Source organism: Hyla sarda, chromosome 3 (genome assembly GCF_029499605.1).
Source record: "Hyla sarda isolate aHylSar1 chromosome 3, aHylSar1.hap1, whole genome shotgun sequence".
Classification (NCBI taxonomy): Eukaryota; Metazoa; Chordata; class Amphibia; order Anura; family Hylidae; genus Hyla; species Hyla sarda.
In genome coordinates, this window is record NC_079191.1 from 121770263 (window position 1) to 121797472 (window position 27210).

At 45.1% G+C, this 27210-nt stretch overlaps 1 protein-coding gene across 2 annotated transcripts in view; it reads right to left on the minus strand.

The window, feature by feature from the left end:
• MINDY4B (MINDY family member 4B) overlaps positions 1-27210 on the minus strand; it is a 167970-nt gene that overhangs the window by 93050 nt on the left and 47710 nt on the right. The window contains exons 5-13 of one of the 2 annotated variants that reach the window (XR_008891106.1): positions 27090-27209; positions 26590-26684; positions 20169-20334; positions 11279-11344; positions 10752-10822; positions 10487-10559; positions 9544-9714; positions 8243-8423; positions 6264-6479 (exon numbers count right to left, since the gene is read on the minus strand). Coding sequence is in view for 1 of the 2 variants with exons in the window: in XM_056564940.1 (XP_056420915.1) it covers positions 6337-6479; positions 8243-8423; positions 9544-9714; positions 10487-10559; positions 10752-10822; positions 11279-11344; positions 20169-20334; positions 26590-26684; positions 27090-27209 (1086 nt within the window). In the remaining variant the exon portion in view is untranslated. Of the gene's footprint in view, positions 1-6198; positions 6480-8242; positions 8424-9543; positions 9715-10486; positions 10560-10751; positions 10823-11278; positions 11345-20168; positions 20335-26589; positions 26685-27089; position 27210 lie in introns of those variants that run through there. The other variant, XM_056564940.1, reaches the window with a different exon arrangement.

Genomic DNA, 27210 nt, shown 5'->3' on the forward strand with positions numbered 1-27210 from the left:
ACAATGGTGCATAGAAGGGATAGAAAAAGGTGTTAGTTTGTATAAAGTTAATGAAGCGCTGGAGCACCTCAAGAATTGGCCCACTCTTGCCGTGCTGATGTTACGCGCTAGATAAATGCTAATGAGCTGGACGTCCAATCCGTGTGATCAATAAATCTATAAGCATGCAAATGTTTGTACAATTGCTGTAACGTTGGTGGTGGGTGAGACACTGTGGAGTCAGTGACTGAGGAAGAGCCTAGGAGGCAAGAAACGCATCTGATGCTAAACTGTATCCACACTACACTTCCAACCTGCCAAAACTCACAGCATACTCAAGTATCCTGCGTGCCAAGACATCGCTCGCTAACGGGGTTTGTCTGTTTAACAGCAGACTTCCCTGCTTGAAGCTGGAGCACTGGCGCGATCTGCTTGGATCCAAAGCTTGAAGACGTTCCGTGCCTGGAACCAAGGATGGGTGAGTGAATTTGGTTTCATTTCTGCTGACTGCCGAGTCGCGCTACAGTGTCTCACCCACCACCAACGTTACAGCAATTGTACAAACATTTACATGCTTATGGATTTATTGATCACACGCATTAGCGCTTATCTAGCGCGCAGAACATCAGCACGGCAAGAGTGGGCCAATTCTTGTGGTGCTCCAGTGCTTTATTTACTTTATACAAACTACCACCTTTTTCTATCCCTTCTATGCACCATCATCTTTTGGCAAAACAAATTGGAAACCATCTGTGGACAGTGTCTACTTACTTATTTTATTGTATAATTCTAACTATTTTCATTTATCAGAGTGGATTGCCTGCATCCACTTTGATGTTTTATGAATTACTTACTCATTAAACTAGCCATTTTAACCTGTTCAGGACCCAAGACGTATGCATACGTTCTGAGTCATTCCGGTCTCCGCCGCGCGCCGGGCAGAGATCGGAACCGGAAGCCTGCAGAAATCATTCAGCAGGCATCCAGGGCAAACGCCGAGGGGGGCCATGTAGGCCCCCCATGTCGGCGATCGCTGCAAATCGCTGCTGAAATCACAACAGCGATCTGCGGCGATACCGGGCTGATCGGGTCTCTGGGACCCGGCCGCCTGGTAATTTTGCATGATCCCGGTTGTCACAGACAGCCAGGACCATGCTGGAGGCTAGGAGCAAGGTGGCCAGCCTGCCACCTCCTCCTATCCCCTGCGATCAGTCGGTTAGCTAACCGACCAATCGCAAGGGGGGGGGGGGGGTTACTTCCCGGCCCCTAAAAGTCCGAAGAGAACGGGAGGAAGACCGGAGGACGCGGCGGGGGACGGGGGAGTGCTGGGGCCCGGCCCCGGTACTTACCTCGTCCCTGAAGACCCGGATCCCGGCGGCGGAGACGGCGGCGACAGGTGAGTGGATCTTCAGCCGCAGTCGGGCACAGACCACTGTACCCTTCCAGATGTTACAAAACTACACACCTCAGCATGCCCTTACTTTCCAGGCATGCTGGGAGTTGTAGTTCTGTAACATCTGGCCATTCAGATGTTGCAGAACTACAACTCCCAGCATGCCTGGGCAGTTTTGGCATACTGGGAGTTGTAGTTTTGCAACATCTGGAAGGGCACAGATTGGAAACCACTGTATTAGTGGTCTGCAAACTGTAGTCCTCCAGATGTTGCAAAACTACAACTCCAAGCATGCTGGGAGTTGTAGTTCAGCAACATCTGGCTCTAAAGATGTTGCCGAACTACTACTTCCAGCATGCCTGAGAATGTTTGGGATTAGTGATTTTGCAACAACTGGAGGCACACTGGTTGGGAAACATTGTCTGTTTCCTCAGTGTTTCCCAACCCATGTGCCTCCAGCTGTTGCAAAACTATGACTACCAGCATGCACTGAGTTGTAGTTTTGCAACAGCTGGAGGTCCCCCCCCCCCCCCTGTGAATGTACAGGGTACATTCACATGGGCAGGGGGCTTACAGTGAGTATCAGGCTGCAAGTTTGCCATGCAGCAAATTTTGTGCGGCAGCTCAAACTCGCAGCGGGAAACTCACTGTAATCCCCCGCCCGTGGGACTGTACCCTAAAAACACTACACTACACTACACTAACACTAAATAAAATAAGTAAAAAAACACTACATATACACATACCCCTACACTGCCCCCCTCCCCAATAAAAATGAAAAACGTCTGGTACGCCACTGTTTCCAAAATGGAGCCTCCAGCTGTTGCAAAACAACAACTCCCAGTATTGCCGGACAGCCGTTGACTGTCCAAGCATGCTGGGAGTTTTGCAACAGCTGGAGGCACCCTGTTTGGGAATCACTGGCGTAGAATACCCCTATAACCACCCCAATGCAAATCCCTAATTCGGGCCTTAAATGCGCATGTCACTCTCAATTCGGAGCCCTGTCGTATTTCAAGGCAACAGTTTAGGGCCACATATGGGGTATCGCCGTACTCGGGAGAAATTGCCTAACAAATTTTGGGGAGCTTTTTCTCCTTTCACCCCTTATGAAAAGGTGAAGTCGGGGTCTACACCAGCATGTTTTTACACTAACATGCTGCTGTTGCCCTATACTTTTCATTTTGACAAGAGGTAAAAGGGAAAAAAGCCCCCCCAAAATTTGTAATGCAGTTTCTCCTGACTACGGAGATACCCCATATGTGGGCGCAAAGTGCTCTGGGGGCGCACAACAAGGCCCAGAAGGGAGAGTGCACCATGTACATTTGAGGTGATTTGCACAGGGGTGGCTGATTGTTACAGTGGTTTTGACAACGCAAAAAAAAAAAACACATGTGACCCCATTTCGGAAACTAAACCCCTCACGGAATGTAATGAGGGGTGCAGTGAGAATTTACACTCCACTGGTGTCTGACAGATCTTTGGAACAATGGGCTGTGCAAATAAAAAAATTTGTACAGCCCACTGTTCCAAAGATCTGACAGACAACAGATGGGGGTAAATGCTCACTGTACCCCTTGTTATGTTCCTCAAGGGGTCTAGTTTCCAAAAGGGTATGCCATGTGGAGGTTATTTTGCTGTCCTGGTACCATAGGGGCTTCCTAAATGTGACATGCCCCTCGAGCAAAATTTGCTCTCAAAAAGCCAAATATGACTCCTTCTCTTCTGAGCATTGTAGTTCGCCCGTAGTGCACTTCAGGTCAACTTATGGGGTACCACCATACTCAGAAGAGATGGGGTTACAAATTTTGGGGGGTATTTTCTGCTATTAACCCTTGCAAAAATGTGAAATTTGGGGGGAAACACACATTTTAGGGGTCTAGTTTCCAAAATGGTATGGCATGTGTTTATTTTTTTTTGCTGTTCTGGCACCATAGGGGCTTCCTAAATACAACATGCCCCCCAAAGACCATTTCTGAAAAACGTACTCTCCAAAATCCCCTTGTCGCTCCTTCGCTTCTGAGCCCTCTACTGCGCCCGCCGAACACTTTACATAGACATATGAGGTATGTGCTTAGTCGAGAGAAATTGGGCTGCAAATACAAGTATGCTGCTATTCCTGTGAAACACCTAAAGGGTTAAAATGCTGACTGAATGTCATTTTGAATACTTTGGGGGTGCAGTTTTTATAATGGGGTCTTTTATGGGGTATTTCTAATATGATGACCCTTCAAATCCACTTCAAACCTGAACTGGTCCCTGAAAAATAGTGAGTTTGAAAATTTTGTGAAAAATTGGAAAATTGCTGCTGAACTTTGAAACCCTCTGGTGTCTTCCAAAAGTAAAAACACATCAATTTTATGATTCAAACATAAAGTAGACATATTTTATATGTGAATAAAAAAAAATATTTGGAATATCCATTTTCCTTGCAAGCAGAGAGCTTCAAAGTTAGAAAAATGCTACATTTTCAAATTTTTCATCAAATTTTGGGATTTTTCACCAAGAAAGGATGCAAGTTACCACAAAATTTTACCACTATGTTAAAGTAGAATATGTCACGAAAAAACTATCTCGGAATCAGAATGATAACTAAAAGCATTGCATGGCCGGGTCCTAAGGTGTAAAATGGCTGGGCCCTTAAGATGTTAAAACTGTAATTTTCTGATATATATATTTTTTTTTATGTATGGTTTTTTCAGGCATGTATGGTAACAGGATTTTAACTGGATTCCGGAACTTTGGTTGCAAGAAAATGACTTTACAGGAGAATTGTGTACATTTTATATAAAATATATAGACCAGTGTTTCTCAAGCGCGGTCCTCAAGACTCACAGGTGATATAACTGTGGTGATGCCTGATTCACTGACCATAATTATATCCAACTGTGAAAGACTAAGGAAATCCAGAGAACATGACCTGTTGGGGGGTCATAAGCAAAACTAAAGCAAGAAAAAAAAATGCCTTAAGAACTTGCTTACCAAAGCAAACAATAATAAATGTCCCCCTTAGTGTGTACTTAGTGTGTTCTTAAAGTTATATATGCTTGTATAAAATTTTCATAAATATGATTCATGTACATGAAAACTGATGTGAACCCAGATAAATCAATATGGATACAGAGAATCCAGTTCAACTGTCTGCCACACTCTGAAACTAAGCAGGAAGCAAGCCCAGGCTGGCAGGCCAGTGGGCATCAAAGAAAAAAAGATCCAGCTTCCAATAAAAAAAAATGTCTTGTTAATTTGAGTCACATAAAAACCCTGGTACATTCAGAAGCTGTACACTCCCAATGTGTTTCCAGTGTGTAAAACAATCCTAATCCCAACGTGTTTCCAGCATGTAAAACACTCTTAGTCCATAACTAAGAGTATTTTACATGCTGGAAACATATTGGACGTGTACAGTTTGTGAATGTGCCAGTGTTTTTCTGCAACTCTGAAATAAAGAAGCCACAATATTCTTCATTGGAAGCTGGATCTTTTCTTCTTTGAACCCACTTCGATACACCATGGGGGATATTTATCAAAACCTGTATAGAGGAAGAGTGGTACAGTCGTTCATAGCAACCAATCAGATTGCTTCTTTCATTTTTAAAAAGGACTTTAAAAAGGTTTTAATAAATCTCCCCTCATGTTAGGCTGCAGGACTATGAGGGTATGTTCACACATGGAATTACGCGCTGAGAACATAAACATCAGTGTGAATGGGTTTCCGCGAGACCCGTTCACACTGCGGAATTTCAGCGGCAGACAATTCTTTGCGCGAACACTGCATAGCCGTCAATGGTGACAGCACAGTGCCGTGCGGCCCTACCGGCGGCGGCCACCAGAATGGAATCTCTGCTTGTGGAGTTCTGCATGCGGAGATTCCATTCACAATCCGTAGTATGAACATACCCTGATACTTTCTCAGTTTAACTTAAAAAAACATTGCTTCATTAAATATATAAGTTCATCATCAGAAGTACCCGGAGATTTACAGCAAGTCTGTCATTGGTATCAACCGCACTAACCTGTCATACATGCCTTTAGTGCGGGTGATACTGATAAAAACTATACTTACGGCATCCCGAACCGTCCAGCTGTTCTACCGTAATTCCTCGTTTTCTGTATACTCCAATTAGGTCCTTGGGGCATGGGCGGAGCTACAACCCGAGCTCCGGGCACTCTGACACAATCTATGCCGAGTGGTCGTTCGGCCTGGCTCATGCATATTCATAATCCCCCTCCCTGCTAGCGCGGCAGTGTTACTGTACGGCGCGCAATGTTCCTAAAATAAACAGGAAATGTATATAGATTAAAGGGGTTGTCAGGTGAAAACAGGGTATAGGTAGCTGATTGCTGCGGGTCCGACCGCTGGGACTTCTCGCAATCTCCGGAACAGGACCCCGACTCTCAGTGAGGAACGCATGCAGCAGACTACATGTGCCCCATTCATTTCTATGGTAGCTTTGAAGAGACCTGAGTACAGCACTCGGGCACCTCCGGCACTGCCATATAAATAATGGAGAGCAAGGGTCCTGTTCCAGAAAATGTGGGGGGCCTGACCCAGTGAATAGGGGATAAGGTACCTTTTACTAGACAACCCCTTTAACTTGTTTTGTACATTGCCTTTAGTGTTTAGGAATTCTAATCAAAAACTATATAATAATTTTGCACAATGCCAGTAATATATGTCTCCACTTCTTCATCTATAGAAGTATGCACTGCTTTGATTTTTAATGGTATACACAGTCAGCAGTAACTACTTTATATACTTGGTACATGACTGCAGAAGTCGTCTTTTGCTTGAGCCCTTTTGTGAAATTACTTCACATTTTATTTAGACTTTACATTTTATATTTTTTTACTTTATTTAGAGCTCGAAAAAAATTATAGATTCACTAACCAATAAAAAAAAAGTGTCCAGTGCTGTATATAGTCATATCATTTACTTTGCTTCCTTTGAAATCCATATATGTTTAAAAAAATGGCACAGTCCCATGCCAGTTTACAGCTGCACCTTCCCATTTGGTTCTAATAATCATTTCCAGTGATGGAAATCTCTTTTCATGATCCCCTTCATCTATTTTGTAGGATTCCTCCCAGTGATGTGAGTGAGTATCTAAAAGGAAACCCAAGTAATTGTTAGTAATAGATACTATAAACTGTATACCCCATTAGGGTTAATTTAAAATTCATCATAAAACATAATGCACACATTACTATATTACTGCTCTATGAAAACTCGCATGTGTATGGAGCGGGATACAGCTCCCATAGTAGGTTTTGGTGCATGTAAGTCATGTCCCTTTATATTTTAAGGGGTACTCCGCTGGTCAGCATTTGGAACAAACTGTTCCGAACACTGGAGCCAGCGGCGGGGCGTGACATCATGAAGGGGGTGGGGCTATGACATTACGAGCTCCGGCGCTGCCTCCAGCATTCGGAACAGTTTGTTCCAAATGCTGAGAAGCGGAGTACCCCTTTAAGCCAACCCCACTTTCTGGTAAGCCAGAAGTGAGTGATGTGTAAAATTGGTTAAATACAGTGACCCCTCGACCTACGATGGCCCCGACATACGATAATTTCAACATGCGATGGCCTCTCAGAGGCCATCGCATGTTGAAGGCAGCATCAACATACGATGCTTTTGTATGTCGGGGGCATCGCATAAACGGCTATCCGGCAGCGCTGACTGCTTCAACTGCCGCTGGATAGCAGTTCACGGTGCCCCGTGTGGTCCGCTGACAATCACTTACCTGTCCTCGGGGCTCCGGCGCGTCCTCTTCGGGCTCCTCTGCATCATCGGCGCTCTCCATCGACGTCATGACGTCTCTGCGCACACCGTCCCGTCATCCAATAGGAGCGGCGTGCGTAGCGACGTGATGGTGGCCGATGGAGAGCGCGAATGCCGGGGAAGCAGAGGCCTTGCCACAGCGTCGGGACACCTCAGGGACGTGGCGACAGCGATGGACGACGACATCCCGGGCAGTGGTGACGAGCGGTGACGGGTCCGGAGCGGCGGGGACAGGTGAGTACAACTTCCTCTAACAGTGGTCTACAACCTGCGGACCTCCAGATGTTGCAAAACTACAACACCCAGCATGCCCGGACAGCCAACGGCTGTCCGAGCATGCTGGGTGTTGTAGTTTTGCAACATCTGGAGGTCCGCAGGTTGTAGACCACTGTCCTATACTTTACATTGCACGGATCCCTCAACATGCGATGGTTTCAACAAATGATGTCTGTTTGGAACGGATTACCATCGTATGTTGAGGGACCACTGTAGTGTCTAAAACACATTGAAAATGTGGTGCAAGTCAGTTTATTTGGTGAAAATTGCACCAGAATATTGATGCAGGCAGTTTTGCTTGTCTCCCTCTAGTGCTTCTTTTTCCTATTGGATTCTGTGAGAATCAGACAAACATTACCATGTTCTATGGTTTTCTGAAATGATTCTCCATTACAAGAATTACTTCTAGCAAAGAATACACTTGTACTATGGTGCAATATGGAGGCGCCACACAGAGCTTACATACAGCTCCACATTGCAGAAATTTTAAGGGTTTGTCATCGCAAAATGACCTATTGTTTAAATCATGTTTTTATGTTTATATATTGATATTTGTGCACTTTTTAGCAATGTTTTTTTTTACATGTTCCATTTTACTATCTATATTTTAAAATCATTCTAAAATCTTGCAGTTTTCATTCTCACCACTAGGCCTAAAACTAAGCTGAGACTTCTTGTTCTGTCTGTGACAATACGGAGGATACTGGAAAGTGATGTCTACAGCAATCCAGTGAAAGGTGAGGCCAGTGTATAGAGAAGATAATAGGAGCTCAGCTCGCCAAGCATTGTAGGGATATGTGATGGATACTAACCTACTGTCAGGTGTGCTGTTTTCTTTTGGGAAGATTGCCCACTGTAGAAATAAAGGTCAAAAATATGTTCCATTTTCCAGTCACACAAAAGAGACACATTTGTTCCAAAAAGGACACTGTAGATTCCATTAATATTGCAAAGCCAGATGGGATACTTTGGCGTTTTTAGCATGCTGCCCACCTGTCAGAAATTAAGCAAATATTAATAAGCTACATTTAACATATCCAAACTCTACATATGGCATTACTGACATTTCCTAAAACAGTGTGTGCACTGATGGACATTTTTCCATAGACTTTAATAGAGTACATTAAAGGAGTAGTCTTGTGAAATATAACTTATCCCCTATCCAAAGGACAAAGGATAGGGGATAAGTTATAGATTGCGGGGGGACCGAGCGCTGAGGTCCTCCGCGATCACCTGAAAGGATACATGGAAGGGATACATGGAAGGGGTGTGTCGGCCGCGGGGGTCGGAACGAGTGCTTCCGGAAAATTGCCGGGGCCCCGTACAGGAGATCACGGGGGTCCCAGTGCTCGGAACTAGAGATGAGTGAACTTACAGTAAATTCGATTCGTCACAAACTTCTCGGCTCGGCAGTTGATGACTTATCCTGCGTAAATTAGTTCAGCCTTCAGGTGCTCCGGTGGGCTGGAAAAGGTGGATACATTCCTAGAAAAGAGTCTCCTAGGACTGTATCCACCTTTTCCAGCCCACGGGAGCACCTGAAAGCTGAACTCATTTATGCAGGATAAGTCATCAACTGCCGAGCCGAGAAGTTCGTAACGAATCGAATTTACTGTAAGTTCGCTCATCTCTACTCGGAACCCCCGCGATCTATAACTTATAGATTGGGGATAAGTTATATTTAACCAGACTACTCCTTTAACAGATTTTTTTTTTTTTTATAACTGCTGCTTTTTATGCCTATTTTAAAGCAGATTTTTTTTCTTTTACTTTTACAATGTGTGAACCCAGCCTCAAAGTGAAACCATGTGTTGGGAATCTGTCAAGCATGTACATTTATTCTATTTATTTTTCTCAACTCTGTTACTGTTTAAAAGAAAACAAAAAAAGATAATGATTAATAAAGTGAAATTGATTTTCCATGAGCAAGTTGGTGTGGTTTCCAGGTCAATAAACCAAGGGGTTCATACTTGTGTGCACAAACACTATAAGTATAATTGTCGATTTTTTAAATTTTCATCCCAGTCCGTGCATATAGGGAGATTGTTTTTAAGATAAACCCCTTTGAATTAGATTACAGCTTTAAATTAGAAATAACTATTTCATCTCTTACCTGGGGAAGTCTGTCCTGCTCCATTTCCTCTCTACTCCAATGTAAGTATCCGACATCACTGCGTGCAAGGACTCCATGGTACTTCTGTTCCATATTGTCATCATCCACAGCCTGGTCACCATTAAAGACATGTGGGCTTGCTCTACCAGCCAACATCAGATTCAACACTGCCTGCAAATAAAGCAGTCAAAACATAACTCCCCTAGATCAATTACAAACTGTGACATGAGTTTATTCAGGGTATAATCCTAATACAGGGTGACTGGAAAAGAATGGTGTAAAATTCTAGCCCCAGTATTCATAACTGAGAAAACATAGTGCACATTTATTATCATGAAAATACACGATAGATATAAGGTTTTTGTACTATAGATAGTAAAGTTTAAAATTGAAATTACCAAAATAAATTTTCTGATTGACACATTCCCTTTAAAACTGCAATTTGCAGCAGAAAAAGAGAAATGCTGTCCAAAACTTTCTTGCTGCACCATGACAGAGCATGTCCTCATAAAGCAACAGTAGAGACAGTGCAACAGATTGGGATGAAACATCTTCCACCTTACAGACCGGATCTGGTGCTAAGCGAATTTAACATACAGTACTTGGTCCATTGAAGGAGTTCAGCATAATAGACTTTTAAAGGGATATCCTAGTGATGTAACACATTAAAACATAATGTAGATAAGGGTTCATCAAATGCTGATTTATCCATTGCATAGCCATTCAATATAATACATAGCCAAGCTGGGTCAGCCATGGTGGGAGCTGTTCATGGCTCCCCAATGTGGCTCATTTAATGTAACGGGGAATATGGATGGGGGCTACTTACACAACCACTTTAAAACAGTTACATCAGTAAATATTATTAGTTTTTGGCTAAATCTTTTTCCACATCTATTTATTATTAAGCAATAGATTTGAAGTAATAGTGTTACATAGTCACCTGTCTGACAACGTAATTTCCCAGACAAAAATGTAAGAGCTGAGATGTTGTGTGATCCAGGTCTTGTTGAATCCTAAATAAATAAATAAATAAATTATAATAACTATGCATTATTTTTCTAATTTATTAATATTATTCTTTATTTCTTCATGTCATTTGACAATTCATATTAAAACAATTACACCAATTTTTTTTTTTAATATAACGGGGGATTATTTACAGTTTAGGATTAAAATTAAATGATCATGGTACAACAATGTCTCACCTTGCAATTTTCCTGGAGAAAAGCAAACTGTACAGGAATAATATGACTCCATGGCTCCCTTCATCTTGAAACTAACATAAAAAAAAAATAAATCAACTACGAAACTTATGAATTCCAAAAAGGTTTCATTCCATGTGTGGCCATTAGGTGGCAGTATTGATTCACTTTTTAATACTGATCAAGGTAATTAACAACTGTCTTTAGCCCATTACCTGTGACACAAATAGGGCATTTTATAAGTGCAATTGGTAACAGTAACTGCACCCAGTAAACAGCTCACCATGCTAGTGACAAATGGATGTGCAATCTTAAAATAGTTACTGATTTTAGTGGAACGCTCATTCTCCTGCCTGCAACTCCCTCTTTCTAGACCCTAATGCAATTTACAGTCTTCAATAATAGGGCTTTTTATTTTAGTTATTGTATCCACCTACATGTGATTGGAAGTACAAGAGAACACTTATTAAGCATAAAAAACATTTAATGTACATGAACTAAAGCAGTGAAGAAACAACACAAAGACTCACGCAGTGTATGTGGGCACCAAGAAATTTCTCCAGTGTATCTTTTTCCACAAAGTCAAAAAGCTGAAGCTGTCAATTATAAAAACACTATGTTACAAAATATTTATTTATCTAAATTCTTTATTATTTTACTTTTGGTCTTTATAACAGTCAGAAAAATAGCAAAAGAACATTTGAGGTGCCATAACAAATATGTAACATATAAACACAGGTAAATGTAAAATAAATAAAAAATAAATAGAATTGCAAAATAATTTTTAGCATTATCTAATAAATACATGTAATAAATAAGCATCAGAGAGCCCTTTAAATGTGAAGCTCCACCTATGAAACAAGTGAAAGTCCATAGTTACATTATGCAGGAAGGCAATGCAGCCTGACAACCCTAGTTATGCACCAGTTGTCATATGTTGTATTATGTTCCTCAATTACAGAATACCTAGATATAACTAGCAATTATAGATTGAATTTCTCACTTGAATAGAATTACTTGCTTAGAAATGTTCCTATAACCACGTGATATACAAATTTAGCAGACATGTATTGGTCAATAACATGATTTTTTTTGTCACCATGATACCTCTAAATTAAGGTTCTACAGCAGGTTTATACACATTTCTATACACTAAACGATCAATACATTATCATTTGACAGCTGACACCTTGTGACCAATGAGACGTTACCATGTGGTGGCCATTGACCTCTCCTCTGCACAGCAGAAGACACCATTTGCTAGTGTTTCTAAAACAGCTGCATTTATTGGCTGTTCCCAAACCATGATACCAAAGTGTACCGAGACTGGACATACCATAGGCAGACATCATACTGAATATCACACAGCAGCAGGCCATGTGTGGTTGATCCTAGAGGCGAGCATCAGGTGACACGTTTGGTATCTTAGCCTGGATGTACCACAGTGAAGCCACTTACCCTGCAGTGTAACAGCAAGCTAGTAAAATAAATTTCCACAATAAACATGTATTATATCTTTCATTGACAGGGGTTCAATAGCCAAAGACTGACAAGGTTGCCTGATGACCCCACAATGAAACCGGTTTCTTGCAAAACTATTGTCACGATTCGGCTGGCTGGAGGTGGATCCTCTGTGCCAGAGAGGGATTGGCGTGGACCGTGCTGGTGGACCGGTTCTAAGTTGCTACTGGTATTCACCAGAGCCCGCCGCAAAGCGGGATGGTCTTGCAGCGGCGGTAGCAACCAGGTCGTATCCACCAGCAACGGCTCAACCTCTCTGACTGCTGAAGATAGGCGCGGTACAAGGGAGTAGACAAGAGCAAGGTCGGACGTAGCAGAAGGTCAGGGCAGGCAGCAAGGATCGTAGTCAGGGGCAACGGCAGGAGGTCTGGAACACAGGCTAGGAACACACAAGGAAACGCTTTCACTGGCACAATGGCAACAAGATCTGGCGAGGGAGTGCAGGGGAAGAGAGGTATAAATAGGGAGTGCACAGGTGAGAATACTGATTAGGCCTGCTGCGCCAATCAGTGGCGCAGCGGCCCTTTAAATGGCAGAGACCCGGCGCGCGCCCGCCCTAAGGAGCGGGGCCGCGCGCGCCGGGACAACACAGACGGGGAACGGGTCAGGTACGGGAGCCGAGATGCGCATCGCGAGCGGGTGCGTCCCGCATCGCGAATCGCATCCCGGCTGGGAGTAATATCGCAGCGCACCCGGTCAGCAGGTCTGACCGGGGCGCTGCGAATGAGAGAACGCTGCGAGCGCTCCGGGGAGGAGCAGGGACCCGGAGCGCTCGGCGTAACAGTACCCCCCCACTTGGGTCTCCCCCTCTTTTTGGAGCCTGAGAACCTGAGGACAAGACTTTTGTCCAGGATGTTGTCCTCAGGTTCCCAGGATCTCTCTTCTGGGCCACAGCCCTCCCAATCCACCCCAAAAAATTTTTTTCCTCTGACCGTCTTGGAGGCCAGAATCTCCTTCACGGAGAAGACGTCAGAAGAACCGGAAACAGGAGTGGGAGAAACAAGTTTGGGAGAGAAGCGGTTAATGATGAGTGGTTTAAGGAGAGAGACATGGAAGGCATTGGGAATACGAAGAGAAGGAGGAAGAAGGAGTTTGTAAGAGACAGGGTTAATCTGGCACAAGACTTTGAAAGGACCAAGATAGCGTGGTCCCAGTTTGTAACTGGGGACACGAAAGCGGACATATTTAGCGGAGAGCCATACCTTGTCTCCGGGAGCAAAAATGGGGGGAGTTCTTCTTTTCTTATCGGCAAATCTTTTCATCCGGGATGAAGCCTGTAAAAGAGAATTTTGGGTCTCTTTCCATATGGTGGAAAGATCACGAGTCACTTCATCCACAGCGGGCAAACCAGAGGGCAAGGGGGTAGGGAGGGGGGGAAGAGGGTGACGGCCGTACACCACGAAAAATGGGGACTTAGCAGAAGACTCGGAGATTCTGAAGTTGTATGAGAATTCGGCCCATGGTAGAAGATCTGCCCAGTCATCCTGGCGGGAGGAAACAAAATGCCGTAAATAGTCACCCAGGACCTGATTAATTCTTTCTACTTGCCCATTGGATTGGGGATGATAAGAAGAAGAGAAGTTTAGTTTAATCTTGAGCTGTTTACAGAGGGCCCTCCAGAATTTAGACACGAATTGGACGCCTCTATCCGAGACGATCTGCGTGGGCAAACCGTGAAGACGAAAAATGTGTACAAAAAATTGTTTTGCCAACTGAGGCGCTGAAGGAAGACCAGGAAGAGGAATAAAATGTGCCATCTTGGAAAATCGATCAACGACCACCCAAACAACTGTGTTGCCACGGGATGGGGGTAAGTCTGTAATAAAGTCCATACCAATCAGTGACCAAGGCTGTTCGGGGACAGGCAGAGGATGAAGGAGACCAGCAGGCTTCTGGCGAGGAGTCTTATCCCGGGCACAGACAGTACAGGCCCGCACAAAATCAACAACATCCGTCTCCAGAGTCGGCCACCAATAAAAACGAGAGATGAGTTGCAAGGATTTTTTGATGCCCGCATGGCCTGCGAGGTGGGAGGAGTGTCCCCATTTGAGAATCCCGAGACGCTGGTGTGGAGAAACGAAGGTCTTCCCTGGAGCAGTTTGCCTGATGGAGGCTGGAGAAGAGGAGATCAGACAGTCAGGAGGAATGATGTGTTGCGGAGAGAGCTCTACTTCCGAGGGATCCGAGGAACGAGAGAGGGCATCGGCCCTAACGTTCTTGTCGGCAGGGCGAAAATGAATTTCAAAGTTAAAACGGGCAAAGAACAACGACCACCTGGCCTGGCGAGGGATCAGCCGTTGGGCAGAGTGGAGATTGGAGAGATTCTTGTGATCAGTGTATATGATAACTGGAAATTTTGATCCCTCCAGCAGATGCCTCCATTCCTCAAGCGCCAATTTAATGGCCAGTAGTTCTCGATCCCCGATGGAGTAGTTTCTCTCCGCCGGAGAGAAGGTCCTAGAAAAAAACCCACAAGTAACAGCATGCCCGGAAGAATTTTTTTGTAGAAGGACAGCTCCAGCTGGGTCAGGTCTGGAGAGCACGGGAGCAGAAGAAAAGGCAGACTTGAGATGTTTAAATGCGTCTTGGGGAGACCAGGACTTGGGATTGGCATTTTTCTTGGTTAAAGCCACGATAGGAGCCACAATAGTGGAAAAGTGTGGAATAAATTGTCTGTAATAATTGGCGAACCCCAAAAAACGTTGGATAGCACGGAGTCCGGAGGGGCGTGGCCAATCTAATACAGCAGCTAGCTTATCTGGGTCCATTTGTAGTCCCTGGCCAGAAACCAAATGTCCTAGGAAAGGAAGAGATTGACATTCAAAGAGACATTTCTCCATTTTGGCATAAAGTTGATTGTCTCGAAGTCTCTGAAGAACCATGCGGACATGCTGGCGGTGTTCTTCTAAGTTGGCAGAAAAAATCAGAATATCATCCAGATAAACCACAACACAGGAATATAAGAGATCACGAAAAATTTCATTAACAAAGTCTTGGAAGACGGCAGGGGCGTTGCACAGGCCAAAGGGCATGACCAGATACTCAAAGTGTCCATCTCTGGTGTTAAATGCAGTCTTCCATTCGTCCCCCTCCCTGATGCGGATGAGATTATAAGCACCTCTTAAGTCCAGTTTGGTAAAGATGTGGGCACCTTGTAGGCGATCAAAGAGTTCCGAGATAAGAGGTAGGGGGTAGCGGTTCTTTACCGTGATTTTATTAAGTCTGCGGTAATCAATGCAAGGACGTAGGGAGCCATCTTTTTTGGACACAAAAAAAAATCCAGCTCCGGCAGGAGAGGAGGACTTGCGGATAAACCCCTTTTTTAAATTTTCCTGGATGTACTCTGACATGGCAAGAGTCTCTGGAGGAGACAGAGGATAGATTCTGCCCCGGGGTGGAGTAGTGCCCGGGAGGAGGTCAATAGGACAGTCATAAGGCCTGTGAGGAGGTAAAGTCTCAGCTTGCTTTTTGCAGAACACGTCAGCATAGTCCATATAAGCCTTAGGAAGACCGGTTACAGGGGGAACCACAGGGTCACGGCAGGGAGTACTGGAAACCGGTTTAAGACAGTCCTTGAGACAAGAAGTACCCCAATTCTTGATTTCTCCTGTGGACCAATCAAGGGTTGGGGAATGGCGTTGAAGCCACGGTAATCCAAGAAGAATTTCGGAAGTGCAGTTGGAGAGGACCAAAAATTCTATTTTTTCGTGATGAGGTCCGATGCACATTAGGAGAGGTTCCGTGCGGTAACGCACGGTACAGTCCAATCTTTCATTGTTAACAGAATTGATGTAGAGGGGTCTGGCGAGACTGGTCACCGGGATGTTGAACCTGTTGATGAGAGAGGCCAAAATAAAATTTCCTGCAGATCCGGAATCCAAGAAGGCCATAGTAGAGAAGGAGAAGGTAGAAGAAGATATCCGCACAGGCACAGTAAGGCGTGGAGAAGCAGAGTTGACATCAAGAACTGTCTCACCTTTGTGCGGAGTCAGCGTACGTCTTTCCAGGCGGGGAGGACGGATAGGACAATCCTTCAAGAAGTGTTCGGTACCGGCACAGTACAGGCACAGATTCTCCATGCGGCGTCGTGTCCTCTCTTGAGGTGTCAAGCGAGACCGGTCAACTTGCATAGCCTCCACGGCGGGAGGCACAGGAACGGATTGCAGAGGACCAGAGGAGAGAGGAGTCGGGGAGAGAAAACGCCTCGTGCGAACAAAGTCCATATCCTGGCGGAGCTCCTGACGCCTTTCGGAAAAACGGGTGGCCAGATGAATAAGTTCATGCAGGTTAGCAGGAATTTCTCATGCAGCCAGCACATCTTTAATGTTGCTGGATAGGCCTTTTTTAAAGGTCACGCAGAGGGCCTCATTATTCCAGGATAATTCGGAGGCAAGAGTACGGAATTGGATGGCATACTCGCCAACAGAAGAATTACCCTGGACCAGGTTCAGCAGGGCAGTCTCAGCAGAAGAGGCTCGAGCAGGTTCCTCAAAGACACTTCGAATCTCCATGAAGAAGGAGTGTACAGAGGCAGTGACGGGGTCATTACGGTCCCAGAGCGGTGTGGCCCATGACAGAGCTTTCCCAGACAGAAGGCTGACTACGAAGACCACCTTAGACCTTTCAGTAGGAAACTGGTCCGACATCATCTCCAAGTGCAGGGAACATTGCGAAAGAAAGCCACGGCAAAACTTAGAGTCCCCATCAAATTTATCCGGCAAGGATAATCGTAGGCCGGAAGCGGCCACTCGCCGCGGAGGAGGTGCAGGAGCTGGCGGAGGAGATTGTTGCTGGAGTTGTGGTAGTAGCTGCTGTAGCATCACGGTCAGTTGAGACAGCTGGTGGCCTTGTTGCGCTATCTGTTGCGACTGCTGGGCGACCACCGTGGTGAGGTCGGCGACAACTGGCAGTGGGACTTCAGCGGGATCCATGGCCGGATCTACTGTCACGATTCGGCTGGCTGGAGGTGGATCCTCTGTGCCAGAGAGGGATTGGCGTGGACCATGCTGGTGGACCGGTTCTAAGTTGCTACTGGTATTCACCAGAGCCCGCCGCAAAGTGGGATGGTCTTGCAGCGGCGGTAGCAACCAGGTCGTATCCACCAGCAACGGCTCAACCTCTCTGACTGCTGAAGATAGGCGCGGTACAAAGGAGTAGACAAGAGCAAGGTCGGACGTAGCAGAAGGTCAGGGCAGGCAGCAAGGATCGTAGTCAGGGGCAACGGCAGGAGGTCTGGAACACAGGCTAGGAACACACAAGGAAACGCTTTCACTGGCACAATGGCAACAAGATCCGGCGAGGGAGTGCAGGGGAAGAGAGGTATAAATAGGGAGTGCACAGGTGAGAATACTGATTAGGCCTGCTGCGCCAATCAGTGGCGCAGCGGCCCTTTAAATGGCAGAGACCCGGCGCGCGCGCGCCCTAAGGAGCGGGGCCGCGCGCGCCGGGACAACACAGACGGGGAACGGGTCAGGTACGGGAGCCGAGATGCGCATCGCGAGCGGGCGCGTCCCGCATCGCGAATCGCATCCCGGCTGGGAGTAATATCGCAGCGCACCCGGTCAGCAGGTCTGACCGGGGCGCTGCGAATGAGAGAACGCTTCGAGCGCTCCGGGGAGGAGCAGGGACCCGGAGCGCTCGGCGTAACAACTATACAAATAGTTGGGACCACACCTAGTGTAAACTGCATGAAGACTAAACCTGTGGCGGAACAGTTTGAATGCAACTAGCTGAAAGTTGCGGTGTCATGGTCTGGGGAGCTTTTGCTTGGCATGCTCTGTGACCATTAGTCATCATGCAGTACAAGGGGAAGGTTGTAGTGCAGGTTAACTGGGGATTGTAGTTTTATTGTTGTGGTAATTTCACTTGGAAAGGTGGTGTAGCTAACCTGATGTTCCCCAGTCTTTGCAATGAAAAGTGCAGGAATGAGACCTCTGAGAACATTAGGATTACAGCTTAAACACTTTACTGAACCTTCTATGCAAATTTAGTCAATGTTACACGTTTTAAAGGGGTTCTCCACTGCCCTGCCTTTCGTAGCTCCGCTCGCAGGGCCCGGAAGTTTATTACTCAAAAGCTGTGTGCGGCATTCTGTGTTCGAGGCCGCCCCCTCATGACGTCACGCCGGCCTCCTCGTGACATCACGCCCGCAAACGGGAAAACAATTGCTACGGGATACAGTCCAATGAGTTCAGACTCTTATGATGTGATGTAAGTACTTGAACTTGTTACTCATGGCTTGTTGCGGCACGATAACCTGTGTGCAGGGCACATGCAGGAAACTTCTGTGACATGGTAGCTGGCCACACTGTACTATATTGAACCATAGGTCACTGAAGACATTAGTGTATGCAGAGCAACCCTTGTTCAGCTACAGTATATTTTCCTCTGACTAAGATGATGATACTCCTTCTTGGAGCTGTAAACTGGTAGCACTTTGACCTCACAGTGTGGACTGGAGACGATCTCTTGGACAAATCCTCCAAATTCTGTAGAGTGCCATGATCACTGTATGCATGGCCCAGATCTGTCTCAGGTGATGGAACCCAGCTGGAACAGGAACAGGGCTTGTGAATTGCTTGAAGTAGACTTGAATTGTATAAGAGGTTCGAACTTCTCACAGGAGGAATACTCAACTTTTTTTTTTTCTCTCTCTCTTCTGACCTGACCCTAACTTTGGAGGAACACTCTAGGCTAGGTACAGACACTTTTCACTAACTAAACTGACCAACTGGTCAGTTCCACAGAGCAGAGCTGGGGGACATGTGGCTTTAGCAAAAGTCAGACTTTGACTGAAATTGGGTTTTGGTCCAGCCCACTTTTGGAGTAGAGCTGGGCTAGGGACTCTTCCCACAGCTGTTCTAGAAGGTTCAGCATAAAAATCTATTTTAACCAAGTCATCACTAATCCTTACACGTCATATGCAAACATTAAACCTTACAAACTTGTAATACATCAGTGTATGCTAATATTACACTTTAATACGCAGAAAATAGCTTTGCAAATGAGCTCACAGTACCCCACAAACAGATTTATGCCATTAGAAATGGCTTCTCTCATGACAAATTCTCATAGATTGGAATTGCAACATAGGTACCAGGACAGCTCAATCGTACCACAATCTATAAAATGAATGGTGAATGATGTTCGGCACCTTGTAGAATCTGTTCTATAACATCTGATCGCCACCATCACCCAAAAAGGTGGACCAACTCATTATTAGGTAGCTGCTCTTAATACAGTGGTTGTTCAATGTAGAACGTCATATGTTATACATAGTGATACTTGGGAAAAAAAATTCTGTAGAATATATTAGCCCTGCTGATATCTTATGTAATTTGTGTAAGAACCTGACAGCAAGTGTTCAGTGCCACTGCAGGACCACCACAGGGGAATTACAGAATTCAACAGTTCCAATGACAACCGTGGGCTCTCCATGTAATGTACAGACATTTCATGTCCTGAAGTGCCATGGTATGGCTAACCGATAAGGAACCTCTCTATTATAGGGGTACTCCGCTGCTCAGCGTTTGGAACAAACTGTTCCGAACGCTGGAGCAGGGAGCTTGTGATGTCATAGCCCCACCCCTCATGACATCACACCGCGCCCCCTCAATGCAAGTCTATGGGAGGGGGCATGACGTCACGACCTCTCGGCGCCGGCTCCAGCGTACGGAACAGTTTGTTCCAAACACTGAGCAGCAGATTACCCCTTTAACTCAGAATTCTTAAATAGGGTGTCAGAAATCCCCGACTACTCTTTATACATTATTAAAGACTGTCAATAGTGACAGAGCTGGACTACAAAAGTTTTTTTGTCATTTCTTCTCTGTAGACTGTGTGCCATGTTTTATGCAGCACTGGATAATGAATACTATTAGAAGTGCTGCTCTTACATACCTTTTCTGTAAAGTTATCTGTTTTATAGTCAGGGCTTTCTGTGAAGTACGAGTCACTGGTGATGAGGCAGATTGTAGCTTTCTTCATTTCTCCTGCCGTCCAGAGGATATCCGCAATTGAGGCTGCCAGGGCCCTTTCTTGCTGTATTTGGCTTAATTCTGATAAACTGACAGAAAAAATACAAATGATTAAGCTACTTGTGCAAGGTACGCTAATGCGTGTATGTTTATGTGTGTGAACTACAGTGTTACCGAACAGCAGATCAGATACCTTAAAGGGGTTTCCCTCTATGACAATCCATTTTTTTATAAGGGTCAATACAAAAATAAGGTGGGAGCCCCATCATCCCCTATGGACGACTTGGCAGCAAGTGCAAATTTACCCTGCAGCACCACCACAGGAGAAATTACATACATGCATGCGTTACATGTAGCCCACTGAAATCAAATGACGCTCTTTTTCAAATTTGGCTTGCAGATGATGATTCTACACAATAAACACTTCACTACATGACATAGTTGACAAAGGACAAAATTTTACTTTGTGGTCACAACTAAAAACACTATAGGGGGACTGTTACAAACCCATATAAGCCATATTTTTGCCATGCTCACAAATCTTTGTGCAAAGCTCAATTTGTGACTATTCACCCTGTGCAACTCATATGATATAATCTACAACCAGAAAATGGGTGTGACAAAGTTGGTATCGACCCCAGCCCAAAGCTGGATTAAGAGCATCATGGGACTGGTGCTAAGGATTTTAATGGGCCAAGTGGTCGGGACTGATCAGTTAGGTTGCAGCCATTTGTGGGTTGCAGTGCGACTCCATTTACTTATATTATGTGTGACAGAGCATAATACATACAGTGTGACATAGGTTGGTAGCGGGGTAAGTAGGTAGCTTGGTATGTTGTTAGCTAGCTATGTAGGTAGCCAGGTAGCAAGCAATAAAATTACACCACCCAAGATGTCCTCATAGTCATTACTTTTACAGCATTAACTTCCCATTATAGGATGTATGCATACGTCCCAGCACCTGATATGTTAGTGCGCTGGGACGTATGCATACATCCTGATGATCTCCTGCTCTTCTGTGCGCAGCTCAGGAGATTGGTGCCCTGACCCGGCTGTCAATCACAGTCGGGGTCCCACAGCAGGTGCCGGGGCCGTGATCGCGCCAGTCCCACCAGCATTAACCACATAGATGCTGTGAACAATTCTGATCACGGCATCTATGGTGTTGACAGGGCGAGGGTGCTCCCCATGTTTACTATTGGCGGTGCCGCAATATGATCGTGGGTCGCCGTTGGTTGCTATGACAGCAGGATCATGGCCTCCTGTCTGCCTGCTACTGAAGCCTGTGAGATCCAGCCAGAGGCTGGATCACACATGCTGTAGTGTGTGCAGCTCATCCGGTCATACTGTTCTGCAGTACAAAGGTATTGCAGCATAGTATAACCTGTATAAAGTGAAAAAAATAATAATAAAAGATTCTTCAAGAGATCCATGTGATCTAAAACTTATCCCATGTCCTTTGGATAGAGGACAGTTTTTCTGTGTGATATTTTTTCTTTAGTGTAGGGTCACACGTAATAGATATGCAGTGTATTTTACGCTGCGGATCAGCCGGTGACCCGACCCTATAGTGTGCCTCCAGCTGTTTCCCCCCAGTGTCCTGCTTGCAGCAGCAATCTGCCGCTACGAGCAGCAACACAGACACGAGCGAGTTGCCATGCGCACTGAGTCTGGTCACTGGCGGATCCGTAGAATAAATTACACTGTGGATCTGTTATGTGTGACCCTAATCTTAACTCCTTAAGGACCCAGCCATTTTACACCTTAGGAACCCGGCCATTTTTTGCACATCTGACCACTGTCACTTTAAACATTAATAACTCTGGAATGCTTTTAGTTATCATTCTGATTCCGAGATTGTTTTTTCGTGACATATTCTACTTTAACATAGTGGTAAAATTTTGTGGTAACTTGCATCCTTTCTTTGTGAAAAATCCCCAAATTTGATAAAAAATTAGAAAATTTTGCATTTTTCTAACTTTGAAGCTCTCTGCTTGTAAGGAAAATGGATATTCCAAATATTTTTTTTTTTTATTCACATATACAATATGTCTACTTTATGTTTGCATCATAAAATCGACGTGTTTTTACTTTTGGAAGACACCAGAGGGCTTCAAAGTTCAGCAGCAATTTTCCAATTTTTCACAAAATTTCCAAAATCACAATTTTTCAGGGACCAGTTCAGGTTTGAAGTGGATTTGAAGGGTCTTCATCTTAGAAATACCCCACAAATGACCCCATTATAAAAACTGCACCCCCCAAAGTATTCAAAATGACATTCAGTCAGCATTTTAAAACTTTAGGTGTTTCACAGGAATAGCAGCAAAGTGAAGGAGAAAATTCACAAACTTCATTTTTTACACTCGCATGTTCTTGTAGACCCAATTTTTTAATTTTTACAAGCGGTAAAAGTAGAAAATGTATACTTCTATCTGTAGCCAAATTTCTCTTGAGTAAGCACATACCTCATATGTCTATGTAAAGTGTTCGGCGGGCACAGTAGAGGGCTCAGAAGGGAAGGAGCGGCAAGGGGATTTTGGAGAGTACGTTTTTCTGAAATGGTTTTTGGGGGGCATGTTGCATTTAGGAAGCCCCTATGGTGCCAGAACAGGAAAAAAAAACACATGGCATACCATTTTGGAAACTAGACCCCTTGAGGAATGTAACAAGGAATAAAGTGAGCCTTAATACTCCACAGGTGTTTCACGACTTTTGCATTTGTAAAAAAAAATTCAATAAAATGTGTGTTTCCCCCCAAATTTCACAATTTTGCAAGGGATAATAGCAGAAAATACCCCCCCCCCCAAAATTTGTAACCCCATCTCTTCTGAGTATGGAGGTACCCCATAAGTTGACCTGAAGTGCACTACGGGCGAACTACAATGCTCAGAAGAGAAGGAGTCATATTTGGCTTTTTGAGAGCAAATTTTGCTCGGGAGCATGTCGCATTTAGGAAGCCCCTATGGTGCCAGGACAGCAAAAAATACCCACATGCCATACCATTTTGGAAACTAGACCCCTTGAGGAACGTAACAAGGAATAAAGTGAGCCTTAATGCCCCACAGGGGTTTCACGACTTTTGCATATGTAAAAAAAATTATTTTTTTCACTAAAATGTGTGTTTCCCCCCCAAATTTCACATTTTTGCAAGGGTTAATAGCAGAAAATACCCCCCAAAATTTGTAACCCCATCTCTTCTGAGTATGGAGGTACCCCATAAATTGACCTGAAGCGCACTACGGGTGAACTACAATGCTCAGAAGAGAAGGAGTCATATTTGGCTTTTTGAGAGCAAATTTTGCTCGGGGGGCATGTCGCATTTAGGAAGCCCCTATGGTGCCAGAACAGCAAAATAACCCCCACATGGCATACCATTTTGGAAACTAGACCCCTTGAGGAACGTAACAAGGGGTAGAGTGAGCATTTACCCCCCACTGGTGTCTGTCAGATCTTTGGAACAGTGGGCTGTACAAAATTTTTAATTTGCACAGCCCACTGTTCCAAAGATCTGTCAGACACCAGAGGGGTTTAAATTCTCACTGCAGCCCTCAATACATTCCGTGAGGGGTGTAGTTTCCAAAATCGGGTTACATGTGGTTTTTTTTTTTGCGTTTGTCAAAACCGCTGTAACAATCAGCCACCCCTGTGCAAATTACCTCAAATGTACATGGCGCACTCTCCCTTCTGGGCCTCATTGTGCACCCCCAGAGCACTTTGCGTCCACATATGGGGTATCGCCGTAGTCGGGAGAAATTGCATTACAAATTTTGGGGGGCTTTTTTCCCTTTTACCTCTTGTCAAAATGAAAAGTATAGGGCAACACCAGCATGTTAGTGTAAAAAATTTATTTTTGTACACTAACATGCTGGTGTAGACCCCAACTTCACCTTTTCATAAGGGGTGAAAGGAGAAAAAGCCCCCCAAAATTTGTAAGGCAATTTCTCCCGAGTATGGCGATACCCCAAACTGGCCCTAAACTGTTGCCTTGAAATACGACAGGGCTCCAAAGTGAGAGCGCCATGTGCATTTGAGGCCTGAATTAGGGATTTGCATATGGGTGGACATAGGGTTATTGTACGCCAGTGATTCCCAAACAGGGTGCCTCCAGCTGTTGCAAAACTCCCAGCATGCTTGGACAGTCAAGGGCTGTCCGGCAATACTGGGAGGTGTTGTTTTGCAACAGCTGGAGGCTCCATTTTGAAAACAGTGGCGTACCAGACGTTTTTCATTTTTATTGGGGAGGGGAGGGGGGCTGTGTATTTTGTGTTAGTGTAGTGTAGTGTAGTGTTTTTAGGGTACAGTCACACGGGCGGGGGATTACAGCGAGTTTCCTGCTGCGAGTTTGAGCTGCCGCGCAAAATTTGCTGCATCGCAAACCTGCAGCCTGATACTCACTGTAAGCCCCCTGCCCATGTGAATGTACCCTGTACATTCACAGGGGGGGACCTCCAGCTGTTGCAAAACTACAACTCCCAGCATGCACAGTCTATCAGTGCATGCTGGTAGTTATAGTTTTGCAACAGCTGGAGGCACACGGGTTGGGAAACACTGAGTTAGGAAACAGATAATGTTTCCCAACCAGTGTGCCTCCAGTTGTTGCAAAACCACTACTCCCAAACATTCTCAGGCATGCTGGAAGTAGTAGTTCAGCAACATCTTTAGAGCCAGATGTTGCCGAACTACAACTCCCAGCATGCTTGGAGTTGTAGTTTGCAACATCTGGAGGACTACAGTTTGCAGACCACTAATACAGTGGTTCCCAACCTGTGCCCTTCCAGATGTTGCAAAACTACAACTCCCAGTATGCCAAAACTGTCCAGGCATGCTGGGAGTTGTAGTTCTGCAACATCTGAAGGGCTAGATGTTACAGAACTACAACTCCCAGCATGCCTGGACAGTAAGGGCATGCTGAGGATGTGCAGTTTTGCAACATCTGGAAGGGCACAGTGGTCTCCAAACTGTGGACCTCCAGATGTTGCAAAACTGCAACTCCCAGCATGCCCAGATGCCAAGGGCTGTCTGGGCATGCTGGGAGTTGTAGTATACAGGGTCCCAATACAGCAATGCATGTCGCTTTACGGCGACGTGCATTGCTGTAAAGGGCCCGACCGCGGCTGAAGATCCAGTCACCTGTCTCGGCCGCCGCGGACGTCTTCATCGCCGGGATCCGGGTCTTCAGGGACAAGGTAAGTACCGGGGCCGGGCCCCAGCACTCCCCCGTCCCCTGCCGCGTCCTCCGGTCTTCCTCCCGTCCTCTCCGGACTTCCAGGGGCCGGGCAGGGCAGGAGGAAGTAACCGCCCCCCCCCCCCCTTGCGATTGGTCGGTTAACTAACCGACGGATCGCAGGGCATAGGAGGAGGTGGCAGGCTTGCCACCTCGCTCCTATACTCCAGCATGGTCCTGGCTGTCTGTGACAGCCGGGATCATACAAAATTGCCGGGCGGTCGGGTCCCAGAGACCCGATCAGCCCGGTATCGCCGCAGATCGACAGGGCGATTTCCCTTGTGATTTGCGGCAATCGCCGACATGGGGGCCTAAATGGCCCCCCTCGGCGTTTGCCCTGGATCTCTGCTGAAGGATTTCAGCAGGGATCTGCTTCCGATCTCCGCCGGGTGAGCGGCGGAGACCAGGAAAAGACCATGACGTATGCATACGTCATGGGTCCTTAAGACCCAGGGTGTGATGACGTATGCATACGTCATGGGTCCTTAAGGGGTTAAGATAATTTTCCATGACCATTTATACCAGTATACAAGGAGGAATATTATTGCCATACATATTACCATCATACTGTTACTGACCAAATCCTGTATACTGACCAATATTACCAATAATACCAGTATACAAGGAGGAAATATTATCACCATGCATATACTGTAACCATCGTACTGTTAGTGATCAAATCCAGAGTATCGGGACCAATATTACCAATAACAGTCTACATGGAACAAATTATACTGCCACACAAAAACTGGATAATAGCACCATACTAAGTAAAAACCACTATACACAGACTAACAATACCAGTAATACCAGTATAAAAATAATACAAGGGCCAAATAATACCGATGCCTCAGGAACAGACAATACATCACACAGTAACTAATGCTCCGTACTGTTCCTTAATAAAACCACTGTACACAGACTATTATTCCCTCATACAGTGACCATATCTTTGAGTGCCAGATGCCTTAAGAAAAGTAGAGCTGTAGTCTATTAGCAAGACTGCAGCAGAAGATGGAAGCAGGAGAAGATCAAGCATCTAGTTACCTTTGCAGGAAACATACCTGAAGAGCACAGTCATATACAAGTTATGTAATTTCTGTCGTATTTATTGGCTTACCTCTTTATAGGACTGTGTTCATTCTTATTCTTGGTAAATAATAAGTACTTAATGATGTGTGCTTGTACCACCAGTTGAATTGCTCTTGCCCCACCCTTTAAAAAGTAAATTTGTACTGTTATAATGATTAAATTAAAAGATGTTTGTTTCCCACACATTATAATGTAAAACTTTCAAATGGTACCATGTATTGAAGGGTTAATGCCATTAGCAGTGGGTCCCCAGCTGCTGATTATTGCGGACCTGCAATGTATAAAATAATCATGGCTACTTGTACGTCCTGGTGCACCAAGTACAGGCAGCCAGGACGTACAGGTACATCCTGCATCCTCTGGGGTTTAGGGATTGGCACCAACCGAAATAAAGAAATGGCAAATGGGGCTGAATCTATCTCGCAGCTGCACATGATTTTCAGAGGTCATTTTCTGTTGTACCATTGTACCATTGTCTGTAACATTATATATAACAGTAGTCATTCTTGTTTTTGACAAATCACTCACCTTCTCTGCTTCAATAGCATAAGCCAGCTCAGAAAAGGCCTCTCTGAACTTAAAACATGACTTCTTCCATTCATAGTTGAATGTTTGAAATGTGTTTCCAAACAGAATTTTCCTCAGTTCC